Source organism: Talpa europaea, assembly GCF_964194135.1.
Source record: "Talpa europaea genome assembly, chromosome: 1".
NCBI classification, from domain to species: Eukaryota; Metazoa; Chordata; class Mammalia; order Eulipotyphla; family Talpidae; genus Talpa; species Talpa europaea.
The window spans coordinates 3,045,555-3,060,187 of NC_140073.1; the positions used below are offsets into that span (position 1 = coordinate 3,045,555).

Genomic DNA, 14,633 nt, shown 5'->3' on the forward strand with positions numbered 1-14,633 from the left:
CGGACGACGGCGGCGGCTGCCCGCCTGCCCGCCGGCCCGCCAGACCAGGAAGGAGAAACTCGGGGACCCGGGCGCCCGCCGCCAGGCACCTCCTCGCGGGCGGCCCTTAAAGGGCCAGACGCGGCCAGCCCGGCCTGCGGAGCCGGCTCCCCGCGGCCGCCCCCCGCCCTTCGCGTCCCCGCGCCGCGCCCCGCCTCCGAGCGCGCGGGGGGCGGGGCGGGCCGCAGGTGGGGCGGCCGCGGGGCACGCGCCGGTTCGGTCGCCGAGGTGGTCGTCGCAGCGCGGGCGGGGTGGCTGCCGGGCCCCCCCGCCCCGCCCCTCCCGCCCCTCCCGCAGGCCGCCCGGGCTCGACTTTGGGCTTCAACCCGCGTCGGGGCGGACTCCGGGCGCGGGGAGGCGGGGCCGGAGACGGGGTTGGAGACGGGGTTGGAGAGGTGCAGCCGCCGTGGGCCTTAGGTCGGGGGAGGGCGGCCCCGAACTTCTCTGTCCCTGCGAGTCCACCTCGCCCCAGCAACCCCCGGGAAGCCGGGAACCGCCAGGGGAGCCGGGGGTGAGACCAGCCCACCAGCGGCCCCGGGGATCCCGGCTCACCCTGCAGCGAGGGCAGGGCCGAGGCGGCGGCAGTTGTGGCACCGGGAAGTGAGTTGGCGGGGTCAAGGCTGAACCCAGACCTGGGGGTGCGGCTCGGGGCTCCTCCCAGCCGCCTGGGAGTGGTCTGGGGGCCTGGACTCTCCTCCCAACAGGTGCGGGGGTGGTTCCCCAAAACCAGCCGCAGGGCCAGGAGAAAGGCGGTCTCCTGTAGGCCAGACGGCCCGTCTAGGCAGAGCACCGCCCGCTCGGAGGGCCCAGCTCTCCTGTCCTAGCGGAGGACCCGGCTGAGGGGCCATGGCCCAGATTCCAACCCAGGTCTGGGGTCACGGCCGACAGCCCCGGCCACCCCCGCTCACTGCGCAGAGCAAGCTTGCTGCCGAAGGTCTCTTTATTGCCATCTTGGTCTCCGTCATAAGCCCCCCCACCCAGAGCTCCAGGCCCCCAGCTCAGCAGCAGACAGTTTATAAATAAATAAGTTACAAAAGTGGGTGCGGGGTGGCCCCCTCCCAGCCCGCCAGGGCCGCTCAGTGCTCTGTGAGCGACAGGCGCAGGATCCGCTGGAAGTCCTCCTCCTCCTGCTGCCCCCGCCGCTCCAGCTCCTCCTGTTCCCGTGAAGACAACTCCAGGGCCAGGCGAAGCTGCTCCTCAAAGCTTGGGGGGGCCGGGACCGGGGGAGTCCTCTGAGGGGATCCTGGGCCCCCAGGCTCTGTGGATATTCGCAGGCTTTCCTGGAGGGCCCTTCCAGGCACAGCGTGAGAGGGGAGAGCACAGCGGTGAGGAGCCGGCTGGGGCCTGGCTTCAGGGGCGAGGACAGACAGGGCAGGTGGGCCTGGGAGACCTGAGAGAAGCAGCAAGGCCCCGCCCCCACCCCCCATGCCTCCTCCGGTGGTGGGCGGTGACAAAGGGCAGCCCTCGGAGGGTCTGGGCCTGGGACCAGCGCCTGCCCACCCACACCAGCCCGGGGCCTCACCGCTCCAGCTGAAGCTGCTCCTCGTAAGCCACGGCCTGGGGAGGAGGGTGGGTGCCGGGCCGGGAGTTGGTCAGAGCTTCCCAGACAGTCACCTGCGGCAGGCGGAGTTGGGGCCTGTCACCTCCACTGTCCGATGGCAGCAGGGGCCAGCACCCGCCCCTGCACCCCACCTGCTCGGCCTCCGTGCCCGCCTCCAGCAGGCTCTGCTGGATGGCAAACTGCAGCAGGTCGTCGTCCTCGTCACGAAGGGGCTCGCTGCGCTCCGCACCCAGCACGCTGTACCCCTCAGGCACCTCAAACACAGCGGGGTCCACCTCGCAGGGGAAAGGGCTGCCCCCGGCGGGGGTACCCGGAGCCGTGATGGCAGAGCCGGGGGCCGGCACCCACACGGAGCTCAGGGGCTCATCACAGCCACACAGGTTGCTGAAGGTGATGCGGGCGTTGAGCACGTGGAAAAGGGGGATCTCTGCGCGGAGACAGCTGAGCCTGAGTACCCCAGCGAGACCCACCCGTGCGCGGCCCCCACACCTGCGCCGTCCCGGGGGCTGCCGGGGGCCCCTCTGCCGCCCGGTCCACCCTCTCACCGATCTTGACCGGGAAGCCGGGCGGGAGGCGCAGGGTGATGAAGTCTCGCAGCTTGGCGAAGTGCGCGTTGCTGATGGCCATGAGGTCGATGATGGGCGTCACCTGGTCGCCCAGGGAGAGCGGGTGCTCCTCGCTCAGCCACAGCGTCGCCTTGAACCTGCCGGGCCAAGCGCAGCGTGTGGGTGAAGGACGCAGCCCCTGCTGGCCCCGCCGTCCGAGCCGCCCCCAGACCGTGGGCCCAGGCCGGCTTGGGCGGGCTGCTGGCTTCCGCCCGGGCCTCCTCCGCAGCCCACCGCGGCCGGCACCCCCCACTCCGCCGTGCTTCCGTGGCCGGTGCGGCCGGGGTGTGCCAGGTCCCGCTCCCAGCCCCCACACCGGGTGGCTCCGTGTCCATGAGGAGCCTCGTGGGCAGGCACCAAGTGTGACCGAGGAGACCAGACGCCGGAGGGGAAGGCCGTGCCCCATCACCGCGCCAGCGCTTCGGACTCTGCCCACTTGCGACAAGCCAGCCCCACGGCCCAGCGGGTACCCGTTCGGTCTCCTAGAAAGCCATGTGCGTGTGGTGCTGCCCCGCCAGCCGTCTCCCACCCACCGTTCACCCTGGGAGAGTGCCCAGCCCCAGGTACTGGGGGCTGAGGACTACGGTTCAGACCCGGCTCCTGGCCCCAGGAGCAGCGTCCAGAGGGACTCCACTGGGTGAGTGGGTTCCCCCTCCCTAGGAGAGCCCCCCGCCGACCCCCAGACCTCACCTCTGTACTTTACTGGACATCTCGATGGGACGGCCGATGTTGCGGGACTCCAGGCTGAAGTTGGGGTCGAAGTACTCGTCAGGGGAGATGGCCATGGGGTTGGCGGGGCTGGCTGCCGGCTGTGCAGGCACCTGGGTGGGCCGCAGGACTGGGCTTAGTGCTCAGGACGCTGCCTACCTGGCCCAGGGTCCCCTGCAGCCAGCTGCCGCCCCGAGCCCAGCCCCGCTTACCCCGTTGTGGGAGGAGTGCTGCTGGGCCATTCCGAGGAAGGACTGGAATGGAGTCTTCCCCCCTGAGGAAAAGGGTGGGAGCCATGAGGGGCCTACCCCAGACAGCCCCCAGAGCGCCCCCCCCCACCGTGAGCCTCCGGTCAGATGTGGGCCCCCAGCTGGTCCAGGACACTCTGGCCCAACCCCAGACCAGGGACCCCGCGAGGTGTGACTAGGCAGCAGGCAGGCGCACCTGGGTTTACCTTTGCTCCTCGACTTGTCCTGATCAGAGAGGTGCTCCGTGCGTGTGCGTGTCACCAGCTCCACGTTGGTGGCACTGTACACCTGGGGAACAGGGGGAGATAGGGGGAGCTGGGGGCTCAGAGCCTGTTCCCCATACTTAGCCTCACTGGCACAGGCCCCAAGTCCTCCCGACCGCTGGGACAGGGGAGGCTGTGTTCCCCAGAGTGCAGGAGTGGCGGGGTCTGAACCCCAGGGAGTCGCTAGTGAGGGGGAAGTGCTCCTCGTGCCTTCTTGGTACCTGGGTGGGGATTCATGCTGTGGGTGATCCCCATGTGCTCGGCAGGGGCTGGGTGCTCGGGCCCCCCGGGTTCCCATGGCCGCGGTGCCTCTGGAGCTCACAGGCTACTGTCTCGAGGTGGGGTGGGTGAGGGGGGTACAGTCCTGGGCCTCGTCTCCTTCCCCCACCCCCACCACTAGCCTCTCCTGCCTTGGCCTCGTAGCCGCTAACGGTTTCCATCTTCTCAGACCGCCAGCCCCAGATACCACATTTGTTCCTGAAACAGATCAAAGAGGAGCTGGTGAGAACCTTGGCCAAAGACCTCCCTTCCAAGGACCCCTCCCCTGCTGGAGAGGACGCCCGCACAGCTGGGGACACTGGGACGAGACCAGGGACCAGGAGGCACTGAGGAACTGTCACTAATGCTGTTAGGTGTGAGAATGGTGTTTGGCCTGAGTTTAAAACACGTTTGCTGTGGGGATGATACGGTGTCTGCCTAGTCCAGGGAAAAAGCAAAAGGACAAAGGCTGAGGAAGGACAGTCCCAATGAGAAGGAAAATGTGGGGCCTGCTAGAGCTGGGTGATCAGCTCTCTGCCTGTTCTCTCTTCTGCCAGGTTTGACATTTTCCATAATAAAAGGTTGAAAACAAAAGTATGTCTGATTCGATAGCTGGAAACATCCATATTCCACTTTCCAGTAGTGGAGAGAAAGAATATGTAGGGATCAACGAGGAAAGCGGGAACCTGAACAACATTATGAACTGGGTTAACAGACATCCTCAGAACACTCCACCCAACAGGATGCACGTTCTTCTCGAGTGCACACGGACATTCTTCCACACAGACTGTATTCTAGGCCATAAAAGTAACCTCACGCAAAGCGAAAGGACAGAAATTGCATCAAGTGTGTTGTCCAGCCACAATGGAATGAAATGATTGATCAGTAACAGAAAAAGGATTTGGGAAACTCACAAATCTGTAAAGTCAACCACTCTTCTGAAGACACAATCATCCAAGAATAAAGCAAAAGAAGCCAGGAAGTACTTGAGATGAATGGGAAAGAGCAACACTATATCAAAACATACACGTATATATCAAAATATATCAATATATCAATATTGAGCAATATATAAAGCAGTGTGCAGAGAGAATTTAATAGGTGTTAATGACTATATTAAGAAAAGAAATACCGGGCCCTCCCTGGTGGCGCAAGGGGTTAAGCACGGCGCTATGAAGCAACCCGCAGACTCTGCAGCACGAGTTCGATCCCTGGCCGGCCAGGGAGCAACCCACATAGTGCAGCAGACTTCTCCTGTCTTGCCTGCTGCTCCCCTCAGCAGTGTATTTTGGTCAGTCTGCCTGTTCTGTTCCCCACTCTGTCTCTGGTGAATCCTCTCACCCCCCATGCCTCTGGCCTGTACCCCAGCTCTTGTATGAATGAATAAATGAAGCTTTAAAAAAAAATTGCATAGTAAATTAAAACAAAAATCACTTTAAAAAAAAAAAGAAAGCTGTTTCTTTGGGGAAAAAATCAACAACATTGACAAGCCTTCGGAAAGGCTAGCAAGAAAATAGAGAAGGTTCAAATTACTAGAATCAAAAATGAAAGAGGGGGTATTATTACTGATATTACACAAATGAAAAGGATTATAAAGGACTTTGATAAATGATTGTATCACAACAAATTAGATCACTAGATGAAATAGAAAAATCCCAGAGGGACAAACTACCAAAACAAACTCAAGAAGTAACCAATAATTTGAATAGACCTGTAACAAATATAGAGACTAAATTAGTAATTTTTTAAAAAGATTTATTTTTATATAAGAATTGGGGTACAGGCCAGAGATGCGGGGGATGAGAGGATTCACCAGAGACAGAGTGGGGAACAGAACAGGCAGACAGACCAAGGTACACTGCTGAGGGGAGCAGCGGGCGAGACAGGAGAGATCTGTCCCGTTATGTGGGTTTCTCCCTGGGCAGCTGGGAATCGAACTCGTGCTGCAGTGGTTGCGGATTGCTTCATAGTTTGCATCTTAACCCCTGCGCCACCAGGGAGGCCCTAAATTTGTAATTTAAAAAAAACACAAAGAAATACCCAGGCCCAGGTGGCTTTACCAATGAATCCAACCAAACATTAATAGAAATCACAGCAATCACTCACAAGCTCTTGCAAAACTCAGTCAAGGAAATGACACTGCCTTGTTTTATTCTACAGAGGACTGGCCAGGTACTAAAACTAGACAAAGAAATCACAGGAAAAGAAAATTACAGGCTGATATATCTTATGAATATGGACACAAAATCCTCAAAAAAAATACAAGCCAACCAGATCTAGCAGCATGTAAAGAAAACTATACATCACGATCCAGTGAAATTTATCCCAGGAATGCACAGTTGGTTCAACATTTGAAAATCAGTTGATACAATACACATCAAGAGACTAAAGGGCCTCCCCAGTGGCACAGCGGGTTGAGCGCAGCGCTGTGAAGCTGTCTGCAGCCTCTGCAGCGTGGGTTCGATCCCTGGCCAGACAGGGAGATTCCCACATGGCGCGGCAGACCTCTCCTGTCTCACCCGCTGCTCCCCTCAGCAATGTATTTCAGTCAGTCTGCCTGTTCTGCTCCCCACTCTGTCTCTGGTGAATTCTCTCACCCTCCTGTGCCTCTGGCCTTCTGACTTTGCCCCCAAAGGTCAGAAACAAGATAAAAATGACTATGTGCACCACTGCTATCACCATTCCACTGGGAGGTTCTAGTTGAGCAATTGGTCAAGAAAAGGAAAGAAAAGGTATCCAGATTGGAAAGGTAAAAGTAAAACTATCTCTATTAACAAGTGACAGATGTTCTTACCTAGGAAAAAAATCACAAGGAATCCACTAAAATCAATTAGAACTGAAAAAAATATATTTAGCAGGGATACAGCTCTAAGTTCAATACACAAAAATCAATTGAATTTTTAGAGATTTGCAATGAACAATTAAAAAGTATAAATAGAAAGTAATTATATTCGTAATACCATCACAGATAACACTTAGAATGAATTTAGAAGTACTACCAACCTTGTACTCTGAAAACTACAACCATCATTGAAAGAAATGAAAAGGCTAAGTAAATATGCCCTGCCTGCAGATCGGAGGAGTCGGCACTGGGAAGATGCCAGTACGTCCCAACTGATTTACTGAGTCAGTGAATCCCCCTCCTGACTTCTTTGTGGAAACTGATAAACTGAACCTGGAGTTCCTATGAAATCACAAGGGACCTGGCATAATCCTGAGAAGAACAAAGTAGGAAGACTCAGACTTTCTGATTGTAAATTTTACTACAAAGCAACAGTGATCAGGAGTGCAGTGCTGGCTCCAAAACAGACATACAAATCAATGCCATCGAATGGAGAGCCCAGAAATAAACCCATACACCTATGGCCAACTGACTGTCCACAGGGGAGCTAAGCCCATTCAACAGGCAAAGAACAGTCTTCTCAATGAATGGTGCTGGGCAGCTAGACAGTCACATGCTGAAGGATGAAGCTGGAGTCCTGTCTCTCTCCATTAACTCAAAAGGGATCAAAGACCAACATATAGGTGCTAAAACTATGAAACTTCCCCAAGAAAACAGGGAAAACTACTAATGATCTTGGATTTAGCAAAGTATTATTAGCCATGATAATCACATCATAAAAGTATGAGTGGGGTGGGCCTCCCCGGTGGCGCAGCGGTTGAGCGCTGGGTTGCGAAGCTGCCCGCGGCCTCTGCAGCGCCGGTTCGATCCCCGGCTGCTCCCCGGCCACCAGAGGAGGGTCCCACATGGCGCGCAGACCTCTCCTGCCGCCCGCTGCTCCCCTCAGCAGTGTCCTTTGGTCCTTCTGCCTGCTCTGCTCCCCGCTCTGGCTCTGGTGAATTCTCTCACCCTCCCGCGCTTCTGAGTGTACCCAGTGCATGTATAAACAAAAAACAAACAAACAAACAAATAAATAAATAAGACATGCCTCTAGAAAATTAAAAAAAAAAAAAGTATGAGTGGGGTTAAGTCTCAGGGCTATCACCTCTATGGCCTGGGTTCGAACCCCGGCCAGGGAGTTACCCACATGGCGCAGCAGACCTCTCCTGTCTCCCCGCTGCTCCCCTCAGCAGTGTATTTCAGTCCGTCTGCCTGTTCTGCTCCCCACTCTGTCTCTGGTGAGTCCTCTCACTGCCCCTACCTCTGGCCTGTATCCCGGTTCTTGTATCATAAATAAATAAATCCTTAAAAAAAAAAAAAAAAGAAAGTGAAAGCTAACCTACACGGCAGGAGAAAGTATTTGCAAATCACTGCTTTGATAAGGGGCTTATATCTAAAAAATATAAAGAGCTATCACAACTCAATAATAAAAAGCAATCCCAACTTTTTAAATGAACAGACATTTCTTCAAAGGATACCCACAGCGGCCAAGGAGCAATGACAAGACACTGTCAGCCCTGAGGGAAACGCAAACCCAGCTACAGCGGGGCGCCCCTGCACACCCGCGAGGGCGGCCGGGAAGGGCTCCCGGGCAGGCGCTGGGCAGGGTGGAGAGGCTGAGCCTCCGTCACCGCCAGTGAGAATGGAAGACGCTGCATCTGGTGCTGCCCAGCCTGGTAGGCCTTCAGATAGCCCCACCCAGGGACCAGAGCCGGTCAGTCCACTTCCGGGCACGGACATGTCCACACACCACAGCCCACCGGCTGTATGGCAACAAACACTGCACAACTCGTCAAAGGGTGGAAACGCCTCAAATGCCCACTAGTGGACACGTGAACATCCAGCCTCGGCTGGCGCGAGGGAGGCGGTCCTGCCCGGGCCCTGAGCACGCTGCTCGGAGGGCGCCGAGAACAGATGCCCACGGGCTGTAGCAGGTGGTTCACGGGAAAGCCCAGAGGAGAGAAATCTAGAGACAGAAAGCATGTTAGGGCTGCTCAGGGCAGGGGCACCCGGGATGGGGGGCGAGATTGTTCCACAGTGGCTGGAGCGCCGCGAACCGTGGCCGCGGGCCTGTGCGGCGGGCTGAACCATACCTCAGTTAAAGCTGTTTCCGTGCTCTGGAAGTCGATTGTTGGGGCTGGGTGTGTTATCTGAGAAACAGCACCCCAGCCCACAGGGTCAGGCTCCCAGGGCACCCCTAAAGGACTCTGAGAAGCCAGCACGATGCAAACAGCTGCCCTGACTACAGCCTAAATCCTGGTTTCTATGGGCAAGCGTTCGGCGTCAGCAGTCAAGAAACGGGACACCTGGCCCAGCCCCTCCCCAGGGAGACGGCTGCCGGGACAGATGGGCGCAGGAGGCTCGGAGGTTACGCGGGGACACCGCCCTCACGCAGTGGCCTTGCTGAGACACTGGGCCTGCAGCCGGCCGCCCCTTCTGCACACCAGCACAGGGGCCGGCCCCGGGGGCGGAACCAGGAGCCGCAAGGGCCCTCAGGGCCAGGCCCCAACTGACCTCTCGAAGGCGACGTTGCGAGTGTCCAGGTGGGTGGAGACAATAGGAGAGGTGAGGCGACTGGCCACGTGCTCCTCACTGGGCCGCATGGCGGCCAGCAGCGCCTCCGGCTCGTGCAGGGCAAGCCCCAGCGTCTCCGTGTGCACCACCTGCCGGTCGTGATCCACCTCCATGACCAGGGCGCCTTCCTCTGCCGGCGGGGAGGAAGGGGGACGAGTGGGTGCCCGGCCCAGGCAGCAGGGACGGGGCCATCAAGGCGTCCTCGGCCTCCATGGCCAAGTGGGTGTGGCCTCAGCCCGGGGTGCCCCTCCGTCCTCACCACCAGCTGCGTGTCTGGAGCGAGAACGGCCCAGTCGGGCCCCCCAGCACTCACCCTGGCCCTTGAAGATGAAGCTCCGCCGGCCACGCTGCCAGGTCATGTGCTCAAAGCCCAGGAGGCTGGTGTCCACCCGCAGGCTCTCGCCCCGCTTCCACACGCGGTACACATCACTCGGGCACATCTTGGACACGAGGGGCACTGCAGGGGCGCCAGGTCATGGGGGCTCTGCCCCAAGGCCCCGCCTACAGACCCCACCCTACAGACGTGGGAGCCAGGGGTCCACACTCACCCCAGCTGGTGAACTCCCACTTCATCTCCACATAGAAATCGGGGGCCTGAGAGAGACCAGAGTGCCCATCAGGGACAGGCCTGTAGCTGGGGGCCAGTGGGCCAGGAGCTCCTGTCTGCAGCCCACTCCTGGGCCCCAGCCCTTCAGCAAGTCCCAATGCTGCTGGGGCCCACGATACCCCTACCCCAGCCACCCTGCCCAGGAGAGAGTAGGCCCAGTGGGTCCTAAAATGGTCCACCTGACGGGGTTACAAGCCCAAGGCCTGGGGGCCAGTCTCAGCCTGTCCCCCTTCAGGTCCCGGAGTCCTCATCTGCCAAGGGGACAAGTGGCCAGGGTAGGGGACACAAGGTCGTGTGCTCTCCCAGCAGGTGCCCTTGTGTGCTTTGAGAAGGGTGGACAGGAATTCCCGGGGCCCGGGCCACATGCACCCAGTAGGGTGAAATCCTCCCTTCAGGCAATCTGCACTCCCTAGGAGGCCCATGGCCAAAAGCTCTGCTGGGAATTCTGGGACTGGGGGAACCTCGATGCTGATCGACCCAACGTCATCCACGAGGGCCTGAGTGCCTCTTACATGGCCCTGGACTGGGCCAGGAGAGCCAGACCTCACCGACGTGTGGGAGAAGCAGGCTGCACGGGCCGAGGGGGCCTTCTGAGGCCAGTCCTGGCATGGCTGACCAGGGAGACCCTGCACAGTTCGCCACAGCCCCCTCAAGGCACCACCCACCCGCCGCGGCCGGCCGTCCCTCTGCGCCCTGCTATACCTGACGGAGCTTGTCCAGCAGTTCCGGAATGCCAGCCAGCCTCTGGGTGGCCCTCTGGTAGTCTCGGTACTGCAGCACCAGCTGCACCATCTCAGGGTCCCCGGTGCTGACTGCCTCCTGCAGGACTGGGGGACACCAGGCTGCTGCAGGGACCTCTCTTGATGGCCCGGGGCCTGGCTGCTTAGTCCCACCCACCCAGCCCGCTGCCAGCCTCAGGGGAGCCCCTGGTGTGCCGTACCTGCCCAGCCCTGGCAGCTCTCTTTGCCCACATTGGCATTGTGTCGAAGGAGGACTCTCACGGACTCCAGGTTCCCCAGGGACACTGCCAGCTCCAGGGGGGTGCGCCCCCGGGGGTCCTCCTGTTCAATATCGTGCTGAGGGAGATGGGACTCTTAGCACAGGAGAGGAGAGGCAGGAAGGCCGCTGGGTGGAACAGGGCAGGGAGTCCCAGCGGGGAGTCAGGAGGGCAGGCAGGCGGGGCCGCAGAGGGTGGCCGCGAGCCCCAGCAGGGGTGGGGTCCGGTGGGAAGGGCCCGGCCGCCTTTCCTGCCTCTGCCAGGGGCTGAGCAGGGGCCTGGGAGGAGGGGGCTGGTCAGGCAAGGTGCAGGGAGGAAGGGGGGCGGTCAGGCCGGGGTGCAGCGCTACGTGTCGAGAGTTGGGGGCCCAGGACGGGGCTCGCTCGGCTCAGCGGTGCTGAGACGCGAGCCCCGCGACTGCATGGCCGGGGCGCGGCCGGCGCAGGGGGCCCAGGCCGGGGGTCCGCGAGCTGCAGGTGACCCGGGCTCCGGGTCGGAGGCGGGCAGGGGCGCGCGGCCTCCGGGACGGGCACCGCAGCTCCGGGAGGAGGCCCGAGCGCGCCCGGGGGCCCGGCGGGCCCTACCTGGTGGCTGTGCAGCGCGGCCTCCAGTTCGCGGTGCCGGTTCGCCCAGACGAGCCGGTGCAGCGGGAAGGTGGGGCCCGGGCCGGCCATGCTGGGCCTCAGCGCCGCATCCCGGGCGGGCGGGCGGGCGGCGGGCGGGCGGGGGCGGCCCGGCCCGCCTGGGCCTGGGCCTGGCGCAGCCCCCTCGGCTCCGGTCCGCCCGCGCCGGCGCTGCGCCCCCCGCAGCCCCCGGTCCCCGCGGCGGCGGCTGCAGTGGCGGCGGCGCGGGCGGCGAGGGGGGCCGGCGAGGGGGGCCGGCGGAGGGCGGGGCGGCGCGGGGCGGGGCGTCGGGCGCGCCCCCCCCCGCCTCCCGCAGCCATGGCAACCGCCGCGGGCCCGCGCGCGCCAGGCCCGGCTGCAGCTCCGCCAGCGGCCTGCAGGGGGCGCGCCAGGCCAGGGGACCCCCTCCGGCGGCCCGGAAGCGGCGGGAGGGGCTCCCTCGGGGCGGGGCCGCCCGGCGAGGGGCGGGGGCTGGGCCCGGGGGTGCGCGAGCGGGCGCCCCGCTGGCCGTGCCGCGGCTCCCGGGCGCCCCGCGTTCTCCCGCAGCCCTGCCCTTCCCGCCCCGCGCCCCCCGCGCCGCTGTGTGCGGGCGAGACGGGAGGTGCTGGCGGCCCGCCCGGCCGTCTCGGAGAGGCCGCTGAAGGCTGCGCCCCCCGGGACCTGGGCCGGACTGGCCCCGGCGACTCGGGGAAGCAGCCCCCCCAGGTACTGGAGTCAGGAATGGGGTTGGGGGAGCCGCCGTCAGCCCCAGCCCCTCTCTGCCTCCATCCACTGGGGCTTCACTGCAGAGGCTGCTCTTAGTGTCAGGATCGGCTGAGGAAGGAGCCTGGAAGTCAGGGCCGGGCCCCCACCCACACCGGAACCGGAACCGGTGCAGGCCTCAGTGGGCTGAGCTCTGCTGTTGTCACCCCAACTGGAACCCGGGCTCAGTCCTGGTGTTTTGGTGTGAGGCAACCGCTAGGCGCAGTGGCGGCCGGCTGGGCCCGCTGTGCTGCTTGGAAAATGAGTTTGATCTGTCTCTGGCTGGGAGGCCCCTGGTTGCCACTCTTACCCGGTGCTGTCAGTGTAGGCAGGTGGCTCCTGTGCTATCTGGGGTCACTCTGCTCCCCCACGCTATGGTGGGTGGCACCAGGTCATTGTCACGCCCTCAGATCTACAGCAACTCAAAGGCCTCTGAATGCCCGGAACTCAAGCACACCCCGCCCCACGGCTGCGCCCCCTCCAGCCTCCACCAGCCCCCTTCGCCGCACATCCCAAGACTCTCCCGGGCCAGCCTGTCCCGATTCCTGCCCCTGGCCCTTCATTCCTACTTCCATTGTCTCCGCAGCCCTTTTTTCTCCAAGAGAAAAAAGGGCCTCTAAAGGGCCTCTTGGAGTGAAAGCCTGACCCTGTTTCAGCTCCCTCTGGGTCACCTCCGGCAGCTGTTCTGTGCGACACCCTCTGCAGAGCCGGCTGTGTCAGCTCCCTTCCCCTCGGCCAGCTCCGCTCCCCGGCGCGCGACTTGTCCCCTGCCTCCTGTCCACCTCCCTCCACACGTCAGTCCTGCACCCCATCGTCAGAGGCTGGTTCTACGGTAGCCCTCGCCTCCCGGCCTGGTCCCGAGCCTTCAGGGGCTCTATGTCCATTCCCAGCTTTGTCCTGCCAGGCTGCCGGCCAGGTTCTCTGGTGTCTGGGGGTCCCAGCCTGCGCCCTGCTTGCCTACCTGGCCCAGCCCGGCCTCCCCACCCCATGCCAGAGGTCCAAAGTTCGTTTCCTCCAAGGCTCTGTGGTCTCCCCAGGACATCCCATTACCACAGCCTTCCTGGCTCACCTGCCATGCTGTTGGGGCTGCAAGCCCCTCAGCTTTGCCCAGCAGAGCCCCACAGGGAGTGGGCATCGCTGCAGGGCCTATGGGTGGGGACATGGGGGAGAGAAGTAAACCAGAAGCCTCTGGGTACACCAGGGGCCTGGTGCTAAGAGTCCCACAGCTTCAGGTCCCCTAGTGGGGCTGCACAGTGGGGCCAAAGGGGAGGCCAAAGCCGGAGAGGGCCCAGGGCCCAGAGTGCAGGGCGGCGTCCGGCTGTCATGAGGGCACACAGGGCCTGGCGAGCCGGCAACACCAGCCACTGATCTGCAGGACCCGCACTGGCTTCCCAGGAGGGTGGGCACCGAACACTCCTCTCTCCTGGGGGCCAGACAAGGCTTCTGAGTGTGTGAGTGGGTGGGAGACCCCTGCCCCGCCATTCCCGGATGACTGCCCTGGGGTACGGGGGGCCTGGTGCCACCCAGACCCTCGCCCTACGGTGGCCGCCCAGTGGAGGCTGCGAAGGGTCACCAGGCAGAAAAGAGCGGCACGCGAAGGAGTCAGGCACCATTTTTTATAAAAATGCAATCTCATTTTCCACTCTGTAAAATCACATTCAGATATCGGCAAAGAAACGCCCCGAGGTGAGTGGAGGGGAGGGAGGGCTCGCCCACCGGCCGGGAGAGGGCGGACACCACACACGCAGCGACTGGCACGAGGGGCATGCGCGGGTGGGGCGGCGCCCTGCGGGCAGGGGCGCCACAGGGCGTGGGCTGTGGGGCAGCCGGACACACTGGCTGGCCTGGGGCGGGTCCTGTGGCCCAGGGCAGAGGAGGCCTCACCCCCCGGGGAGGCCTGGGGACCTCAGACCCGGGAGGCCAGTGTGGCGTCCCCCGTCTCCTCTCCGTGGGCCCTGAACCCGGTACTGGGAGGAGGGGCGACAGCGAGGGCAGCAGCACCCGCCACTGAGCCGCCTTCCCTGTGGAGCCCGTGGCGTCAGGGCAGGTGGGAAGGGAGATGGCCAGTGACCCGGGAGACAGCGGCTCCCTCCACCCCACTGGCGGGGGCGGGACAGTGCAGGGCTGGTCCCTGTGGCAGGTGGGCCGCGGTGGGGAAATTCAAGTGGTCTCCCTGGGCTGCGGCCTCCCCTGGGGCAGGGGACGCTGGTGGCCCGCGGCGCCGTGGGCAGGGACGCCGCCCACGCAGCCTGAGGTGGCACAGCTGGGGCAGCATCCCCCGGGCAGGGCGGAGGGCGGCCGGGGCTGCTGCTCCCCCACAGGAAGACGCTGGGAGCGGCCGGCTCCCGGGGTCGGGGCTGAGGGTGCTGGGTGGTGGCTGGGGGGGCGGCAGCGGGAGCCAAGGCAAGCAGACCCCTCCCTTGGGGCTGGGCCAGGCTGGGGCCACAGGAGATCACAATAATTACAAAATAAAACTTTTTCCGCTTGGCGGGAAAACAAATAATAAAAATCCGACAAAATAAATTAGA

General features: G+C 62.3%; 1 protein-coding gene across 1 annotated transcript; it reads right to left on the reverse strand.

The window, feature by feature from the left end:
- Positions 1–1,115: 1,115 nt before the first annotated feature.
- Positions 1,116–11,415, reverse strand: ANKRD13D (ankyrin repeat domain 13D; the record flags this gene model as incomplete). The annotated part of the gene is made up of 14 exons (XM_084239212.1): positions 1,116–1,329; positions 1,562–1,653; positions 1,732–2,027; positions 2,146–2,303; positions 2,896–3,026; positions 3,126–3,187; positions 3,368–3,449; positions 3,835–3,901; positions 9,078–9,267; positions 9,451–9,594; positions 9,686–9,731; positions 10,447–10,571; positions 10,685–10,820; positions 11,326–11,415. The coding sequence occupies 14 exons, from the start codon at positions 11,413–11,415 to the stop codon at positions 1,116–1,118; spliced, it is 1,833 nt and encodes a 610-aa protein (XP_084095338.1).
- Between the last annotated feature and the right edge of the window lie 3,218 nt (positions 11,416–14,633).